General features: G+C 35.1%; 2 protein-coding genes across 2 annotated transcripts; one reads left to right on the top strand and one right to left on the bottom strand.

Moving 5' to 3' along the window:
- LOC105175121 (organic cation/carnitine transporter 3-like) lies at positions 3691-5480 on the bottom strand. The gene has a single exon (XM_011097467.2). It carries the CDS (start codon positions 5455-5457, stop codon positions 3811-3813), a length of 1647 nt encoding a protein of 548 aa, XP_011095769.1. The 5' UTR covers positions 5458-5480; the 3' UTR covers positions 3691-3810.
- LOC105175119 lies at positions 9602-12743 on the top strand. Its single transcript, XM_011097466.2, has 3 exons — positions 9602-10169; positions 10258-10608; positions 11987-12743. Exons 1-3 carry the CDS (start codon positions 9846-9848, stop codon positions 12485-12487), a joined length of 1176 nt encoding a protein of 391 aa, XP_011095768.1. The 5' UTR covers positions 9602-9845; the 3' UTR covers positions 12488-12743.

Raw genomic sequence — 15279 nt, 5'->3', positions numbered from 1 at the left:
TTGGTTGCCAACAACCACTACAAAATGTTGTAGTTTTGAACCCTGACTTTGGTGTGTTTAGCCATTTTGATTTTCTTCCTGGTAACTACGGTCTCTAAAATTTTTACCCTTGAATCACATGGTAGTTTCTGTAACATCACCTTGATTTTTGGGTACTCGCATTGAAGAGGGAGAATGGTGTTTTTGCTCAGGACAATTAATCAGTTATATATGTGGTAGCTGATGTTTGTGCTTACATATGGCTTACTGTTTATCTGTTAAAGAACTAATCATTCACCTGCCCAAGTTTCTGTTATTTTTCTACCTTCATGTACTTATGGGCAGGTTTATACATATTTGAGTGGTAACAGTTTTCTAGTAACGTGGTTTTGGTATTGCAGAAACCAGGATATTAGGCCTATAAATTGTTGAATCGATGGTGTTGCTCAATAAATGACACAATTGTTCCTGTAGATCTTCTTTAGAAAGTGAATGATTCCTTTACTGGAGGGAGACACTGGCTTTAACTTTTTGGAAATGAGGTAAGTTTAATGAAGTAATCACAATTCATTACAAGTTTTTATGCTAACTTTGTTAAAGGTTGAGGCGTCTTGTGTGAAAATGTATAATGAAAAATTTTGTTTGACATCTAATAAGTGAGTAATAAGTTAATTAAATAAATAATAAATTTTTATTTAATTTTTTTGCTAACACAAACAAATTTCATAATTCTGACTATTTGGAATGATTAATTTGTTGGACGAAATCCAATATTAAGTCCACTAAGTATAATTTCTCAAATTAAAGAAAAAAATTATATATAATTATACTTAATTTTCAGAAAATGACGTGGCAATTATCCCTTGCTTTATAGCCGCAAAAGTGGAACCCAATGAACTCAAGCATCTTTCTCTAAAGCAGCCCTGGGAGAAATCTCCAGACACTAATGAGTCCAGTGTCTTTCTTTTTCACCATTTCCCATAATTTATTTTGACTGTCTAAATTCTCTTTCCCCACATATATAATCTCCACGTAAAAAAAAACCCATAAAACGTGTTAGATAAATTCTCTATTTTCCGTATTAACAATGAAATTATTTATTTTATATACGTAAAATTACAATTATCTACTTTACAAAACCCTGTATCCACAGCCATCCCCGGACGACTTCCCACAAATACATCTAACTGAGCCAAAATCCGACAACGAATACGTGGCTTCCGACATGTTGAGGGAGTGTCTAATGAGATAACAATATTAGAAGAGATCTATTCTCAATGTTGTTCTCAGGACAACATCAACTATCACATTACTTATAATGCAGATTCAGCTGACTACCTTCAAACCAAATATACACGCATGCATACATATATTGTTATATTGACATGATGGGGGTCTTTAATTATATAAATTATTTAACTTTTTTTTTTTATTTTAATGTATATTTGTAATGAGATTGAAGCGGTAAGAGTATTATTTTTTGCTAAACCGAGGTTTTACTTTTTTTTTTTATGGCTAGAATTAAAGTAACGTGATTTAGTTTGTTTTTCTGTAATTTAGACACTTTAGTACTTCTTAATTCCTATTTTTCTAAGTTTTTTATCGGGATTTTTTTAATAAAAAATCAAAGTCAGATAAAAACTATTTTAATTACTAAATTACTATTTCACTATAAAAAAATGACTATTGGGTATAATTTTAATAGCTATATTTAGGCTAAAATCGTGGTAAATAATTTTATGACTACGGTTAAATAAAAATTAATGCGAAAATATAAATTTACCACCAAGAAAAAGTTATTTGTCATGGCTAACACCATAATAAAAATATTTGTCATGGCTTTAGCCATGACAAATATTTTAGCACCTTTGCAAATACAACGATCAACAACCGTTGCATGGCCGTAGTTAATTACTATTTGCTACGATTATTTTATTTTTTACTATAATAATTAATTATGATTAAATATTGCATTTTTTGTAGTGTTTGCTTTCTTTGTCGAATAATACTGCTTAAAAGACAAAACCTGAGTCACATAAATCGTTATTTGTGGCCAGCGTCGGCGACTTGGGGATGGCGTGACGCTTTATTATTTTATAATATTCATTTTTGATTAATTATTCAACAAATGATAATCTCAAAATTCTCTTTTCTTTTATCTACATCTATGAACATATATTTTCGTGTTTTATCTTTTATTAATTATTTGAAATTTTCAGATTCAAACACGCCCACATATAATTTGAATATTACTCTCTCAATATTCTATCACGAGATCACAAATAGATGGGCACCTTTTTATTTAAATATGATATTTCATTTCGATTACTCTAACAAGTATATTTTTAACTATAAATCCAACCAAAATAAATAAATTTGTATATGTTTTGAAAATTTATTAAATAAAATATATTCTTAATTGACTTTGATAATAGACGCTTTAAAACTCTCCACACCTATATAGTTCGATTTTTGGCGCTCCCGCTGCCGACTAATATGACTTGGATTCAGACCACGACGTGTTTAAACATGTAATGCATTTAATAAGTAGGACAAAAAACTAAAATTATTAAAGTGGTAATATTAATTGATATAGATGGCTGGATTAACATGATCGATCAGTCATGAATTGAAACATGTTTTATCATTGGTGTTACGTATACGAAAACAAACTCATGCAGCATCTAATCGGAAAGCTCTTGTCCCGGTTGGATTTGACTGAAGTGGGCCATTCTTGATTACGTTTTAATTAACTAAATAATAAAATTGCAAACATAGAGGACAAATTGGAATAAATAATTGATGATGCATTTGGATGTGAAAACAAACCAATTAACGTTGACTGAAGAATCTAATAATCAATTTAATTGATTTCCTTTCTTTTTCTCTCTTTTTTAACCATAAATATTAGATTGAACAATAATTCAACACGTCTAGGATGAGGTGGACCAGTGGTTGCGAAAAGACTTGTCTCGATAAGTTTGGTCGAATTAAATTAATCACAGAGTAAATATATCATATTTATTATGTGATTGGTCACTTTTTTTGAACTATACACTAATCGCATGTTAAGTTTATTGCATTTACTATATGATTAGTTTAAATTTGATCGAGTCGAGTTCAAATTAGAATTTTCCTGTTGATAAAATTAAACTACTTGATTGCCCGCAGATTACGGTTTGCCTGGTTTATATTGATGAAAACATGTGATGATATGTAATCATGATTGCATTATTTTTGCAAGCTTAAATCCATTTTTTGGTTTCATTATTATGATCTTTTGGCATTTTGGTCCTGTAACTTGCTAGAACAACAATTTAGTTTTGTACGTTTATAATTTTCAAATTTCAGGATAAAATGGGCTAGCATTTTCAAATTTGGTAGGAGAGCACTTTTTCTGTCAATTATGAAAATTTCGGCCAATTCTGTCCTAAATCACAAATTATGTTTGAACTTAATCCAATTAATAATCAAATCGAATTTGAACACATTTTATTTGAATCAAATGCCAGATGTTTTCAAGTATATTGTATTACGTTTTTGCTAATTAAATTAAATTTGAATCGAGCTTGAAAATTTATAAAAAAATAAATAAATTTTATTTGATTTATTACATTAATGACTCGACTTCAATGAAACTTTTATCAATTGATATTGAATAGTTTGATTAATTTCTCTATCCTAATTTGTTGATCACAAAATCAATCTGTCATATATAAAATCATACATTAGCTGGAGAAATCTTAGTACAAATGACCAGTTCACACATAAATAATACACACAAATTTATGAGCATCGAAACGTATAAAAAAAAAGGGAAAAATTGGGTTCTTATACACAGTGGATCTCATCAAATGCAGCATTCTTGCGCTCTTCTTCCTCCATAGTATCGCACAAAACCCTTCCTTTAGTTTCTGGCAAGCATACAACAAAAAGCCCACATATCGAAATTGTCATCCCAAACACCCCATATGACAGCAGCAACCCTTTCTTTCTACCGACGGCCACCAAAACAGAGCCGAGAGCCCCGCCCAACACTAGCGACTGCCGCGCCATCGCCACCGCCGAGTTCCTCACACACGTTGGGAATAACTCTAGGGTGTAAATGGAAACGATGTCAAATGCTGTGCATGCGCTCAAAAACGACATCAGCTCTAGCCCGATTTGCAGTGCCTTCCATCTGACCAACACACAACTCACACTGCATACTCCACTCAATAGGGACAGTCCCAGAACCGAACCCTTTCTGTTCAGTTTTCCAATGAGTACAAACGCGAGCAATGAGGCTGGGAATTCAGATAGCGCATTTAGCGTGACGCTCAAATACAGATCAAATGAGAGGTTGCCAAGGCCCAACGGCATGCCGTAGTAAATAATGCCATGCCCAAATCCCACCACCATAACCACCACCAGCCGCCGGCAAGACCATCCTTTCGCCATCAAGATCTTGAGTGCGGAGAAAATGTCGGTTTCTTGCTTTTTCTCTTCCCACTCAGAGCACCTGCCGAAGAAGCTTTGCGTTAAGCTGCTCCGGCTGGCCGGGGCCGCGATGCTTCTCAGTGTTTCTGCAAATTCGTCTTTCCGACCCTTGATGAAAAGCCATCTAGGGGACTCTCGAACCCCAATAAACACTGCGATTGAGTAAAACATTGTAGGCACACAAGTCCAAAGATAGATTAGCCTCCATGAATAACCCTGAAGCAAAAATGCGATCAGTGGAAGAGCTAGAAAACCCAGAGTGAAACAGATGAATCCAATGATTCCAACATTCTCTCTCCATTTTCTCCCGACTAGTTCTGTCGCCAGAACAAGAGCACAGGCCCCAATTGGGGCCCGGCAAAACCCGGCAATAAACCGCCATCCTGCGTACATCCAGACGTTTGTCGACAGAGCGGTTAGCACACCGGTTAAGGACATGAACAGGATTGACAAAACTAGCATGTTCTTTCTGCCCAGAGCAGAGTCTGATAATGAGGCGAGTGCGAATCCACCGACCAGGCTGCCTGAGAAAAAAGCCGACTCTGGGAGTCCCGTTATGATGGAATCAGCGCACTCCAATGACCACTCCGAGATGATGGATGTGCTCGCTGGAAAGTCCCAGGACCAGGACTCCCTAGGAAGCTGACAGGGATTGCTGTTTTCATTGCATGACGATGAAAAATTACTATTGATGCAACTCCATTTGGGTTCAGCATCGGTAAATATAGTGATGAATATTTGCTGCGCGTCGAAGAACCATGCAAAAGACACAAGTGTTATCTGAAGTATCTGTGTCCACCCAAAGTCCCCAATACAGTGTTCAATCGTGTCGTCAAGGGAGGGGCGTTGTCGTTTACCCTCCGTCAGTGGCGCCGCCGCCTGGGGCTCCTCCAAGCCAGCTTGATAGAGCAGTGGATTTGGATCTGCCATGTACCTATGTTGAGCAGCTGTACTAGCTGTTTGTGAATGAATTGAAGTCCGTTGATAACCATGACACATATATATAACCTAAATCGCATTTATTGTCCTACATGTCAGGGGTGACAATTTAAGAATTCTAGTTATAGGAGTGTTAAATTATAGTTCATAATTAAATATTTTTTTTAGCAATTAGAGGATTTGACAGAAATTGTTGATATGGATGAAATTAATTAAAATTTTCTAATTTCAATTTTTTGCTGACTAAACATCCAATAAGCCCCTTAATTAGCCATGTAAGCAATGACTAAATTCCATTTAATGCCCTGCATATTAAGGGATGGCATTTTAATTATTGCCACTAGAAAGATTGGCAATTAAATACCTGTAATTCATCCGGACATAAGCTAAGCATGCACAAATTAGAGCATACAGCTAGGGGCAGCTAGCAGCCGGTTGCACCTTCTTTACAACTGAGGGGTCGGGGCACAAATTCAATGAAAAGTGCTTGGTAATGGAATGGGCATTATGCCTAGTCCCAATCTATGCATAGTTAGAACTGCAATATCTGATGCCTGCAAATGTTGTATATGGGGTGCTCTTTTGTGTTGGATCAACATCTTGAGTGCAATAATAATTATTAAAGTAGATTCCCGTCCTTGTCAATTTAAATGGCATCTCCATTTTAATGGATCCTTCACAACCCCAAGTAATAAACTTTAAAGATGATAAGACAGGAGCGATCAACATCGGGTGGCCATGGACTCGCCTTTTTTCTTAATGTCGTAGTAGAAATTACGTTAACTCAGGGCCTACTTACCTCAATCCACAACTTTACTATTTAATTTCAGGTTCATCTTCCTCTAGTTTATTTTTTAAATTAATTAACAAGTTTATCAATATATAAATGGAAATATTATTTTTTTTCATCCTATAGTTTTACCCTCTATTAGATTTAATTAGTCCTGTAAGTTTGCAAAATAATGAAATTAAGTCCGATTTAAACTTTTCTTGTGAATTTTCTAGCAACCTTTTAAAATTTATACCATAAATTGCATGCGTGGCGAATTTTTGTTGAATTGTCCGATACTTATCCAGTTGTACCCTCCACGTGTAATGAGTCTTTGAAGGAAAAACGAGGCTTTTTCTTCTAAAACATGTCCTACATGGCTTCCAAGTCATGTCCAAATCCACATAATATTAAAATTTCAAAAAATTTATACGACTCAGCTGTCATGTCACTTTTTTTGGGGGCAAAAATACAAATTCCCGACCACCGAAAGACTATTTATCATTGTTTTTCTAACTTACCGGACTAATTAATTAATAGACATACTTATAAAACTAAATTTAATAGAGGATAAAATTAAAGGATGAAAAAAATAATTTTCCCTATATAAACAATACACAGTAAGTGTATGGTACTCATATTGTAAACTGTCGGGCACGCACAACTAATTGATTTCATCAAGATCTATTGCATATATGTCCATGAATCAATCGAACATACGGATTAACCAATTGAATCGAGCTCTTTATAACCTGTTGTTTATTGGTTTTTACATATGAATTGCAGTGACATTGGACTAACTCTGTCTCCACGTGCTTGATAAGGTCTAATTATTAGGAAGAGAAGTGTAACGTCAAGAGTGGGCATTTAGAGCAAACAGTAATCTGAACATAGTTTTTGGAAAAAGAATGCAAACATCAATTGTCCACGTCCAAGTCATTGCTCCTGTGCCTCCCCTAGTGAATAACGTGGCCACATGTATTCATTGCCCCCGCTGGATTTTGGTCCTGATCTTGCACTTTTTGTCCTGGACAAGAATCTGCCCTTACATTGTTTGTGTATGCCAATTATTACATGGTATTTTTGGATTTTCCCTACCCCTGAAATTATGTACCCCTCAAAAGTTTGCAAAGGCCTAAAGATTATAAATTAATCAAATTTTTATTAATACTAAAATATCACATTTATTAAGTATATATATATATATATTCAAACTACGATTGTTAAGTTTGGTTTATTAATAACTAGCAATTGACGCATGCGATTTTACACGCCAAAAAACAAAAATCCTTGCATTTGTTCCTATTAAAATTTATCAAATCTAATGTTGTTTCTGGATCGATGGAATTGAATTTTAATATGTAAAATTCTTAATAACAAATTCATCAAACTTGTTCGGTTAAATTCATTCCGTAAAGGATTTTGAATTCTTAAACTTTTATTTCGTATTATATTTTGTGGCATTATGATAAATTTTAAATTTATTTATTATTTGAAATCATTACTTTTAATCCCACCCTCTAATTTAAATCATTTCATCTAAACGCATCCTTAGAGAAATTTACCCATGTTAACGGGTCAAAGTCAGCCCACAGATAATTCAATCTTTGACAAAGCCCAGAACCAGAAGCCCATCAAATCCGAATCATAGATCCAATACTTCACCATCGAAATGGAGAATTTGGGCTTGGCCCTGCCCCATGAACCCATGCATCGTTCCAATGGCCGCCAATCACAACCCGAACCATTGTTTTAATTTGGATTCTTTTTCTCATAAATTCCAACTTTATTTTACATGTTATTTCAGGAAAAAAAAAAATCATTCCATAACTTTGATTTGAATTTATTTTGATTCTTTCTTTGACAATATTAGATTTAGCTCTTCATCTTTGCATAGATTTGGTCCTTCAGCCTAATTTACGACTCTTTTACCCTTTTGATGATAAAGGCTGATAGTCCATCTTGATGCTCTATATGTAATATAAACCAATCTTTTTTCAATAAATCTAAACTCTTATACTATCTAGACGAGCATTAGCTACAAGATGCAAAATGAATGGATATATATAGACCAAAATTGCTCTCGAAAAGTTTTGTAGGGGTAAAATTATCATAAATTGGGTCAAATGCCCAAAATTAAGCCATTATAATAGTTACGGAATATAAACTAAAACGGATAAATTTAAAAGATTAAAATTAATAACAAACAAATTTAAAGATTAATCAAATAATTTTTTCATTTCATATGGTTTTAAATACAATATCGAGATATAGTTCAATTTTATAACGATAAATTTGCACTATAATGTTGCTCTAGGTAGATAAGCTTGGTTATTATTTGTCAACTTATAGATTTAACGGTAAAATTAAATTAATATCCTCTAATGTGAGGATCAAATATACGAAAAAATAGGAGATATTTGTGCATTCAGACCTAATCTCAAAAATGTGATAGAATTTACTCTAAGTTTAATTTGAATTATGAGATGTATAATATACATATATATATATATATATGTATTGAAGCTTGGCTTGAAAGGTGAGTTATAGCAGTCGCCTTCAATCCATTTGGCATGTCCAATTGGAGCCGCTACCACAGCATTGATGCAGACTTTCCACCTGGCCGGTCTTTTCTTCTTCACAAATTTGATTTCAAATTGATGAATTCCAAAAAATAGCTGATTTTCAAATTTCATAAAAATTTGGCAAGAAACAGACAGTTTTCTGTTATTATTAAGTGTGTAGGACCACAGTCGCAGGATGCTGTATGGATAGCAGAGTTTTAAACAAAATTGAAGGACATAAGTATATATATATATCCTATACTTAGTACGAGATTTGATGGGCTAACTTCAATTTTTGTCTTGCTCGCCCACCACTTTGCTAAACAACCCAACAACTTCCACCCATTTGGATTACCAAGTGTTTTATTTTTCCTAATAAACACATTTAATGTATATAAGACTCACGTTATCTATAATTGGTTGATCCCTCATGTTACATTTGGACTCAAGGTTTTCAGTTTGAGATTTTAAGAAGATGATTTGGACTTAATATGCAGAATTTGGAATCAATTAATATTTTAAAAAATATAATTCAAAATCAAAGTTGAAAAAATTGATTTTTTTTTTCAAGATGAGAGTATTCCAACAATGTAGAATTGTAATTGTTATTAAAGTTCAAAAATTGTACGTTATATCTATGGATTTAAATACAATATGAGTTGATTTAGATATGTGACAATTGTAGCAAATTGATGGACATGGAGTTGATTTGAAAATACCCAAATTGAGATGGAAATTTGTGGGCAAGAGGCGAATGGAAAGGGACATGTATGTGTATGTTAATTCATCCGAGAGTGGATAAACCAAACCCGAACCCGATGGTACTAATGAGACGACGACAATTTCAGTCCAAAAGGAAACAAAGAAAGAATAAAGCTACGGCCCTCAATCCCCAAAAAACATAACCCCATTTGCTATAACTTGTCCTCTCAATCTCTCAGCCGTTGGCGTTGGGCAGATGGGCTGTCCCTTTTCTCCCTTCTTACTCACAAAGTTACCATTTCTTGCCCTCTAAAACTCTCTCACATACACCTCTACCAACTCAACTCACTTTCTACACCAAAAATCTTCTTCATTTCTCCTTTCTTCTCTCAGTTGAGTAATTAGACACAGTTATGGCGTCCAGGTGTCGAAGACAACAGCGCTGGTCTCCTCAGCCGCTCACTCCTCTGATGGAAGGTCCTGATTTTGGGGTGGAAGATCAAGAAGGGTATAAGAAGGAGAGTTCTTGGGAACTCATACGAGAATGGTTCAGAACACACAGGAATGTGCCTGGAGGAACCGCCTTTTCCTCCTCAATGTCTTTGTACGGACCCAATGTTACCCCTGCCAAAAGGCAAGATTTGAGGCTTCTGCTCGGCGTTCTCGGCTGCCCGCTCGCCCCCATTCCCATCTCTAACAACTCCGTTTCCCGTCTTCACATTAAAGACATCCCCCTCGTCAGTACACTTGCTTTCTTCATTTAACCTATTCAGACTCCATTTTATTATGTTTTCGGGTTTCATTTGTTGCTTTTCAAATTTCCAGGAGACGTCTACAGCGTACTACATAATTCAACAGTACTTGGCAGCGACAGGTTGCTCCAAACACCAGGGTAGTTGCGCCAAGAACATGTACACCTCGGGCATGGTGAAATTGGTGCGCTGCGAGACGGAGATTTCGACGGGGAAAAACGTGAGGACAATGGGGTCAAGGAGTGGCGAGAATGGGTGCTTCGTGCTGTGGCAGATGTCGCCAGGAATGTGGTCGCTGGAGCTAGCTGTCGGCGGCCACAAAGTGGTGGCCGGCAGCGACGGCAAGATTGTCTGGCGACACACTCCGTGGCTGGGTACTCATGCAGCTAAAGGCCCACAACGCCCTCTTCGCCGCATCATTCAGGTAACATTAATTCACATTCCTACTCGTAATCGTATACATGAATTGAGCGAAGAGAGGAAAGTGAAGAAGCAAGAATGTTAAATTTTCGTAGGGAAAAACAGATGGAAACTTTGATCAAGACAAAAGTATCTCACTTTAATCTTTTATAATTCCAAAAAAAAGACACTAAATGTAAGAAATTCAGGAATTAAACTAAAGAGGGCTACGCACAAAAAAGACAGAGACCATCACATTACATCACAGGGATAAGAGAGATATCTATCTATCTATATATTATATATATATTCATAATACTGTCCAAAGTGCTTTAAGGTATGAGTGAGGTAAAGCGTAATGTCCAGCGGAAAAGGAGCGATTACCGTATTATCAAAACCACTTTATTGAAATAATCAATAATAAATAAAAAAGAGTGAAGAAGGAATTAAATTTAAAAGTTAAATGGAGATATGGATGATAGATACAGAAACTGACAATGTCGCCCTGCTTTAGTTCTTTGGGTTTGGAATTTAGGAAGGAGAGAGCACGTGATTTACTGCCTGACGTCACATCTAATTACATTGCCCTTGGGATTGGCGACTCTAACCCTGTTAAAGTGCGACGCATCTCCTATTGTTGTTTCTGTGTTCCCACGCTTTTGCTTTGTGGGAACTCCAAACTTACCTCTTTCTTTTGTTTTTTTCCCCACCTTATTTCTTGCTTTTAGAACCTATTGATCCTCTGTGCCAATTAAAGGAAAAGCTGCCTTATAGAGTTTGTGTTGGATCACTAGAAATTTTTCAAATTTTGATCTCCTCTTTCTTTTTTTCCCTTCTTTTGGCTGATAGGTAATTTTGGGCTTTATAGATTTAATTTTTATTTTAAGAATTATGTTCTTAGTTCAAGTGTGATGTGTTGGTATTGATTTGCAGTTATAGGGTTTTATCATGTCAGTAATGCACCAATAAATTCAATTTAATTGAAAAAATTGAGATTATGAATAAAAATTTGGTTGATGCTTGGGTATTAATTACTTGAATAGTAGGAATTCATTTATTGTATTATTAATTATTAGTTAATTTTATGTATTTGATATTTGTAATTGACGTATATTAATTATTGATAATCAAAATTCATGATATAATTATAATTGATTTACTAAAAAAATCTGAGTAATAATGTGAAGATATCTGTATTTTAAATTCACAATTTGAATATCTTTTTTGGATTACAACGTGAATAGGATCTAATAATAAAAAGAAATTCACATCTGATTATTGTACGCACATTAAATTCTAATGTTGATTCCACTTGACATTCGATCGTTCGAGAATACGACGTCGTGGCGTGTTGGATTTGCAGCAAAATTTTTAATTTTCAAACGGAACCCTGTGTTTCGCAGGGGTTGGATCCGAAGAGCACCGCAGGCCTATTCGCCAAGGCCCAATGCCTAGGCGAGAAGCGAATCGGAGACGACGACTGCTTCGTCCTAAAAGTGGCGGCGGACCGTGCGGCGGTGATGGAGAGGAACGAAGGGCCGGCGGAGGTGATCCGGCACGTGCTGTACGGATACTTTAGCCAGAAGAGCGGGCTGCTGATCTACATGGAGGACTCTCACCTCACCAGGGTGCACTCCGCGGACAACGACAGCGTTTACTGGGAGACGACCATCGGGAGCAGCATCGGAGACTACAGGGACGTGGACGGAGTATTGATCGCCCACCAAGGGAGAACGGTGGCGACGGTGTTCCGGTTCGGGGAGACTTCAATGCAGCACACGAGGACTAGAATGGAAGAAATGTGGAGGATACACGACGTCGTATTCAACGTGCCGGGTCTCTCCATTGACTCATTCATCCCCCCTGCTGATATATTCGATACAGCTCACACCGTATCCCCGTAATTAATTTGGTGCTCCTTTTTGCTGGCTAGTTGCTTCTTCTCACAGTCATAAATTGCGGATAAAAAAACGTTATTTGAATCTAGCGCTTTTCATCACTACCACATGTATATGCCTCTAATGTTAAACGTGTTATTTCCTTCTCACCATGTACGCCCTACACCTTTAATTACTAGAAAGAATATTTTATAGCCAATGTTTAGAATTTTTCTCCAAGAATGGAATTTTTTACCACAATGCAGTTCAGAGTTAGCTTATTTTTGGAAGAATGATTTAGTTTACCAAGTGCATGTGTTGTAGGCTTCATTAACATTTCATTTTATTTTTCAATGTAAAAATGGCAACGTGCAATAAAATAAAAAATTAATTTTCGAGTGTAAAATAAAAAAAATTCAGAATAAAATACAAACGACCTCATTGGGGGTATTTTGTATTTCATTTTAATTTTTCGGTCCAACTTTATATTTGAGATTTTTTACTAAATCTTAAATCAAATTCAATTCTATAATCATCAAATCCATACTTTACAATCTAATTATCCTATATTTAGAGATACTGAAATAATATTTGTAAGTATTCTTAGTCCTGCCATATGGACCGGAGCCTGGTTATAAGATAACAAAATATCATATGAATCCAAATTTCATTTAAGTTATATTCTATTTATTAGATAATAATATGCCAACATCTACATGCATAAAAATTTAAAATATTATCCTATGTATTAAAAAGATTGCATGACACGTGAATTCCGAGGGCTGTTTAACTTTGCCGCTCCGAACTTAGCAAAATGGGCTCAGCTTTAATGATTGGGTTCCATGTGTTCCCACTTCATGTACTCATGATTCTTTATATAGACGGTATTTGGTTAAATTTATTTTAAAAAAATTATAAGTTATAAGATGTCATGTTTTAGTTTAAAATTAATTTATAAAATATCTGGATAAAATAAAATTATAAAATTTATAAGATAGTATCACTATCAAATTTATAATTAATTAAGAAAAAATGATTAAGATTTTATAAACACATTTACTATGCATATTTGTGTAAGTAAAACATGAATGGTTGTGGGCCTTGAATCAAATTAATAGTTGGAAATATGGGCTTTTGGGCTGCTGACACCTTTTTCTTGTAATGACTGCCAATGTTGGGAATAATACAGAGGCCCAGACCAGACCCTAATTATTATAATACAAGACTTATTTAGGTGTATGATCAATGTTGTTAAGTTCAAAAGCAAATTAGTATATCAAAAATTAAAATAAGTAACTAATTAATTCCGGAGAATTACGAGGTAGTTGAATATTCTCTCTGCTAATTATTAGTTATAACTATGAAGGAATAAACTAAATGAGGGAAATTTAACTCGCACTCAATTCGTTCAAATTTGAACCAATTATATAGCAATGCTTAGCATTTGTTGTATGATTGGTGTACAATTTAGGGAAAGTGACCAATCACATAAAAAATATGATACATTTATTTTGTAATTGGTTTGATTTGACTGCACGTGGTCCGATCAAGATTTTGCACTAAATAAGTGTGGAGCGTGGTTGTGTAGTTATTGATAGCTACTACATTTAAAAATTAGTATGAAGCGCAGTTGAGGGACGCGTAAACTTTTCCTTTAGCCTTGGCTTTTAAAAATTTTGAGGTTCAAATCAAGGGTGGAGGACATAAATGCCATAAGGCTGAACTCTGTGTGTGTGTGTGTGTGTGCATGTGTGAGAGGAGGGGGACAAAAGAAGCTTCTAGTGTACTTTGTTGAAGAGAATCCTCAACACCGAAATGAAAAGATGAAGAGAGAGAGAGAGAGAGAGTAAAAGGAATGAGCAGATGTACAGAATCCAATGTACTGCTTCATTACAAATAAATACAAGTATCTGTGTGTGTGTGTGTGAGAGAGAGAGAGAGAGCATGGGTGTGCGTGCCGTAGATTAGGACATGATCATCATCAATCATCAAATGATTTTGATTATTACTACTATTCTTTATGTAATATATTAGAATGCCATTCTGTAAAAGAAATGTATGATGATGATGATATATATGCATAGGTAGGTAGGTAATGGGTAGTTGTGAATGTTGATCAGCTTTTGATGGCAATAATATCAGTCATCATCATCAGCTTTGCCCGTGTAAAGTTAGAAGCTTCATCGGTATTTGCATGCATCATCACACTGCGTTTCTTCTCCATTTTATTCCCCACCTCCTCTACCTTTACCTTTCTCACTCTTCATCATATATACAAATATATGTATCTTATTCCCCTACCCCTACCCCCACCCCATCCCTCTATAGGGGGTGGAGTAGGGTGGGGGTGGGTCGCTTCTAGGCCTACATATGACATTCTTAAAGCTTGTCTTCACTTGTGGCATGCAATTCTCCTTCACACCTTCATTCAATATTATACATATCTCAAATTAAATGTAAAATCTCATAAACAAAAAACCCTACCTATAATTATCTAATCATCAATTTATTTAGGTCAAATAAATAATGGCCTGCTTCTTTTTTGTCTTTTCCATTGATCTCCAAGAAAATAATAAATTGAGTGTTTGTATATCTCTTTGAACAAAATATATATAAAGACTCCGACCGTTGCTCTCAATTATATATATATATATACCCTAATTAGCTGTAATGAGGCCTTTGCGGAAGTCACAAGAAATTCAAAGATGAGTGCAGTAAAGTGGTCAAAAATCAGACAAAAACTTGCTAAGAAATAATAAAGATTATCAGGAAACAGAAAAAATTAATTATTAGTAGAGTTAAATTAAATGGGGGTTTAT

This window comes from Sesamum indicum, linkage group LG12 (assembly GCF_000512975.1).
Source record: "Sesamum indicum cultivar Zhongzhi No. 13 linkage group LG12, S_indicum_v1.0, whole genome shotgun sequence".
NCBI classification, from domain to species: Eukaryota; Viridiplantae; Streptophyta; class Magnoliopsida; order Lamiales; family Pedaliaceae; genus Sesamum; species Sesamum indicum.
This window is presented reverse-complemented; position numbering and strand designations above follow the sequence as displayed.

Bases quoted from the DNA above. Each gene is read 5' to 3' on its own strand.
- LOC105175121 (XM_011097467.2), bottom strand. From the start codon at position 5,457: ATGTGTCATGGTTATCAACGGACTTCAATTCATTCACAAACAGCTAGT.
- LOC105175119 (XM_011097466.2), top strand. From the start codon at position 9,846: ATGGCGTCCAGGTGTCGAAGACAACAGCGCTGGTCTCCTCAGCCGCTC. The intron at 10,170-10,257 runs GTCAGTACACTT...TCAAATTTCCAG, and splicing joins ACATTAAAGACATCCCCCTC to GAGACGTCTACAGCGTACTA. The intron at 10,609-11,986 runs GTAACATTAATT...TGTGTTTCGCAG, and splicing joins CTCTTCGCCGCATCATTCAG to GGGTTGGATCCGAAGAGCAC.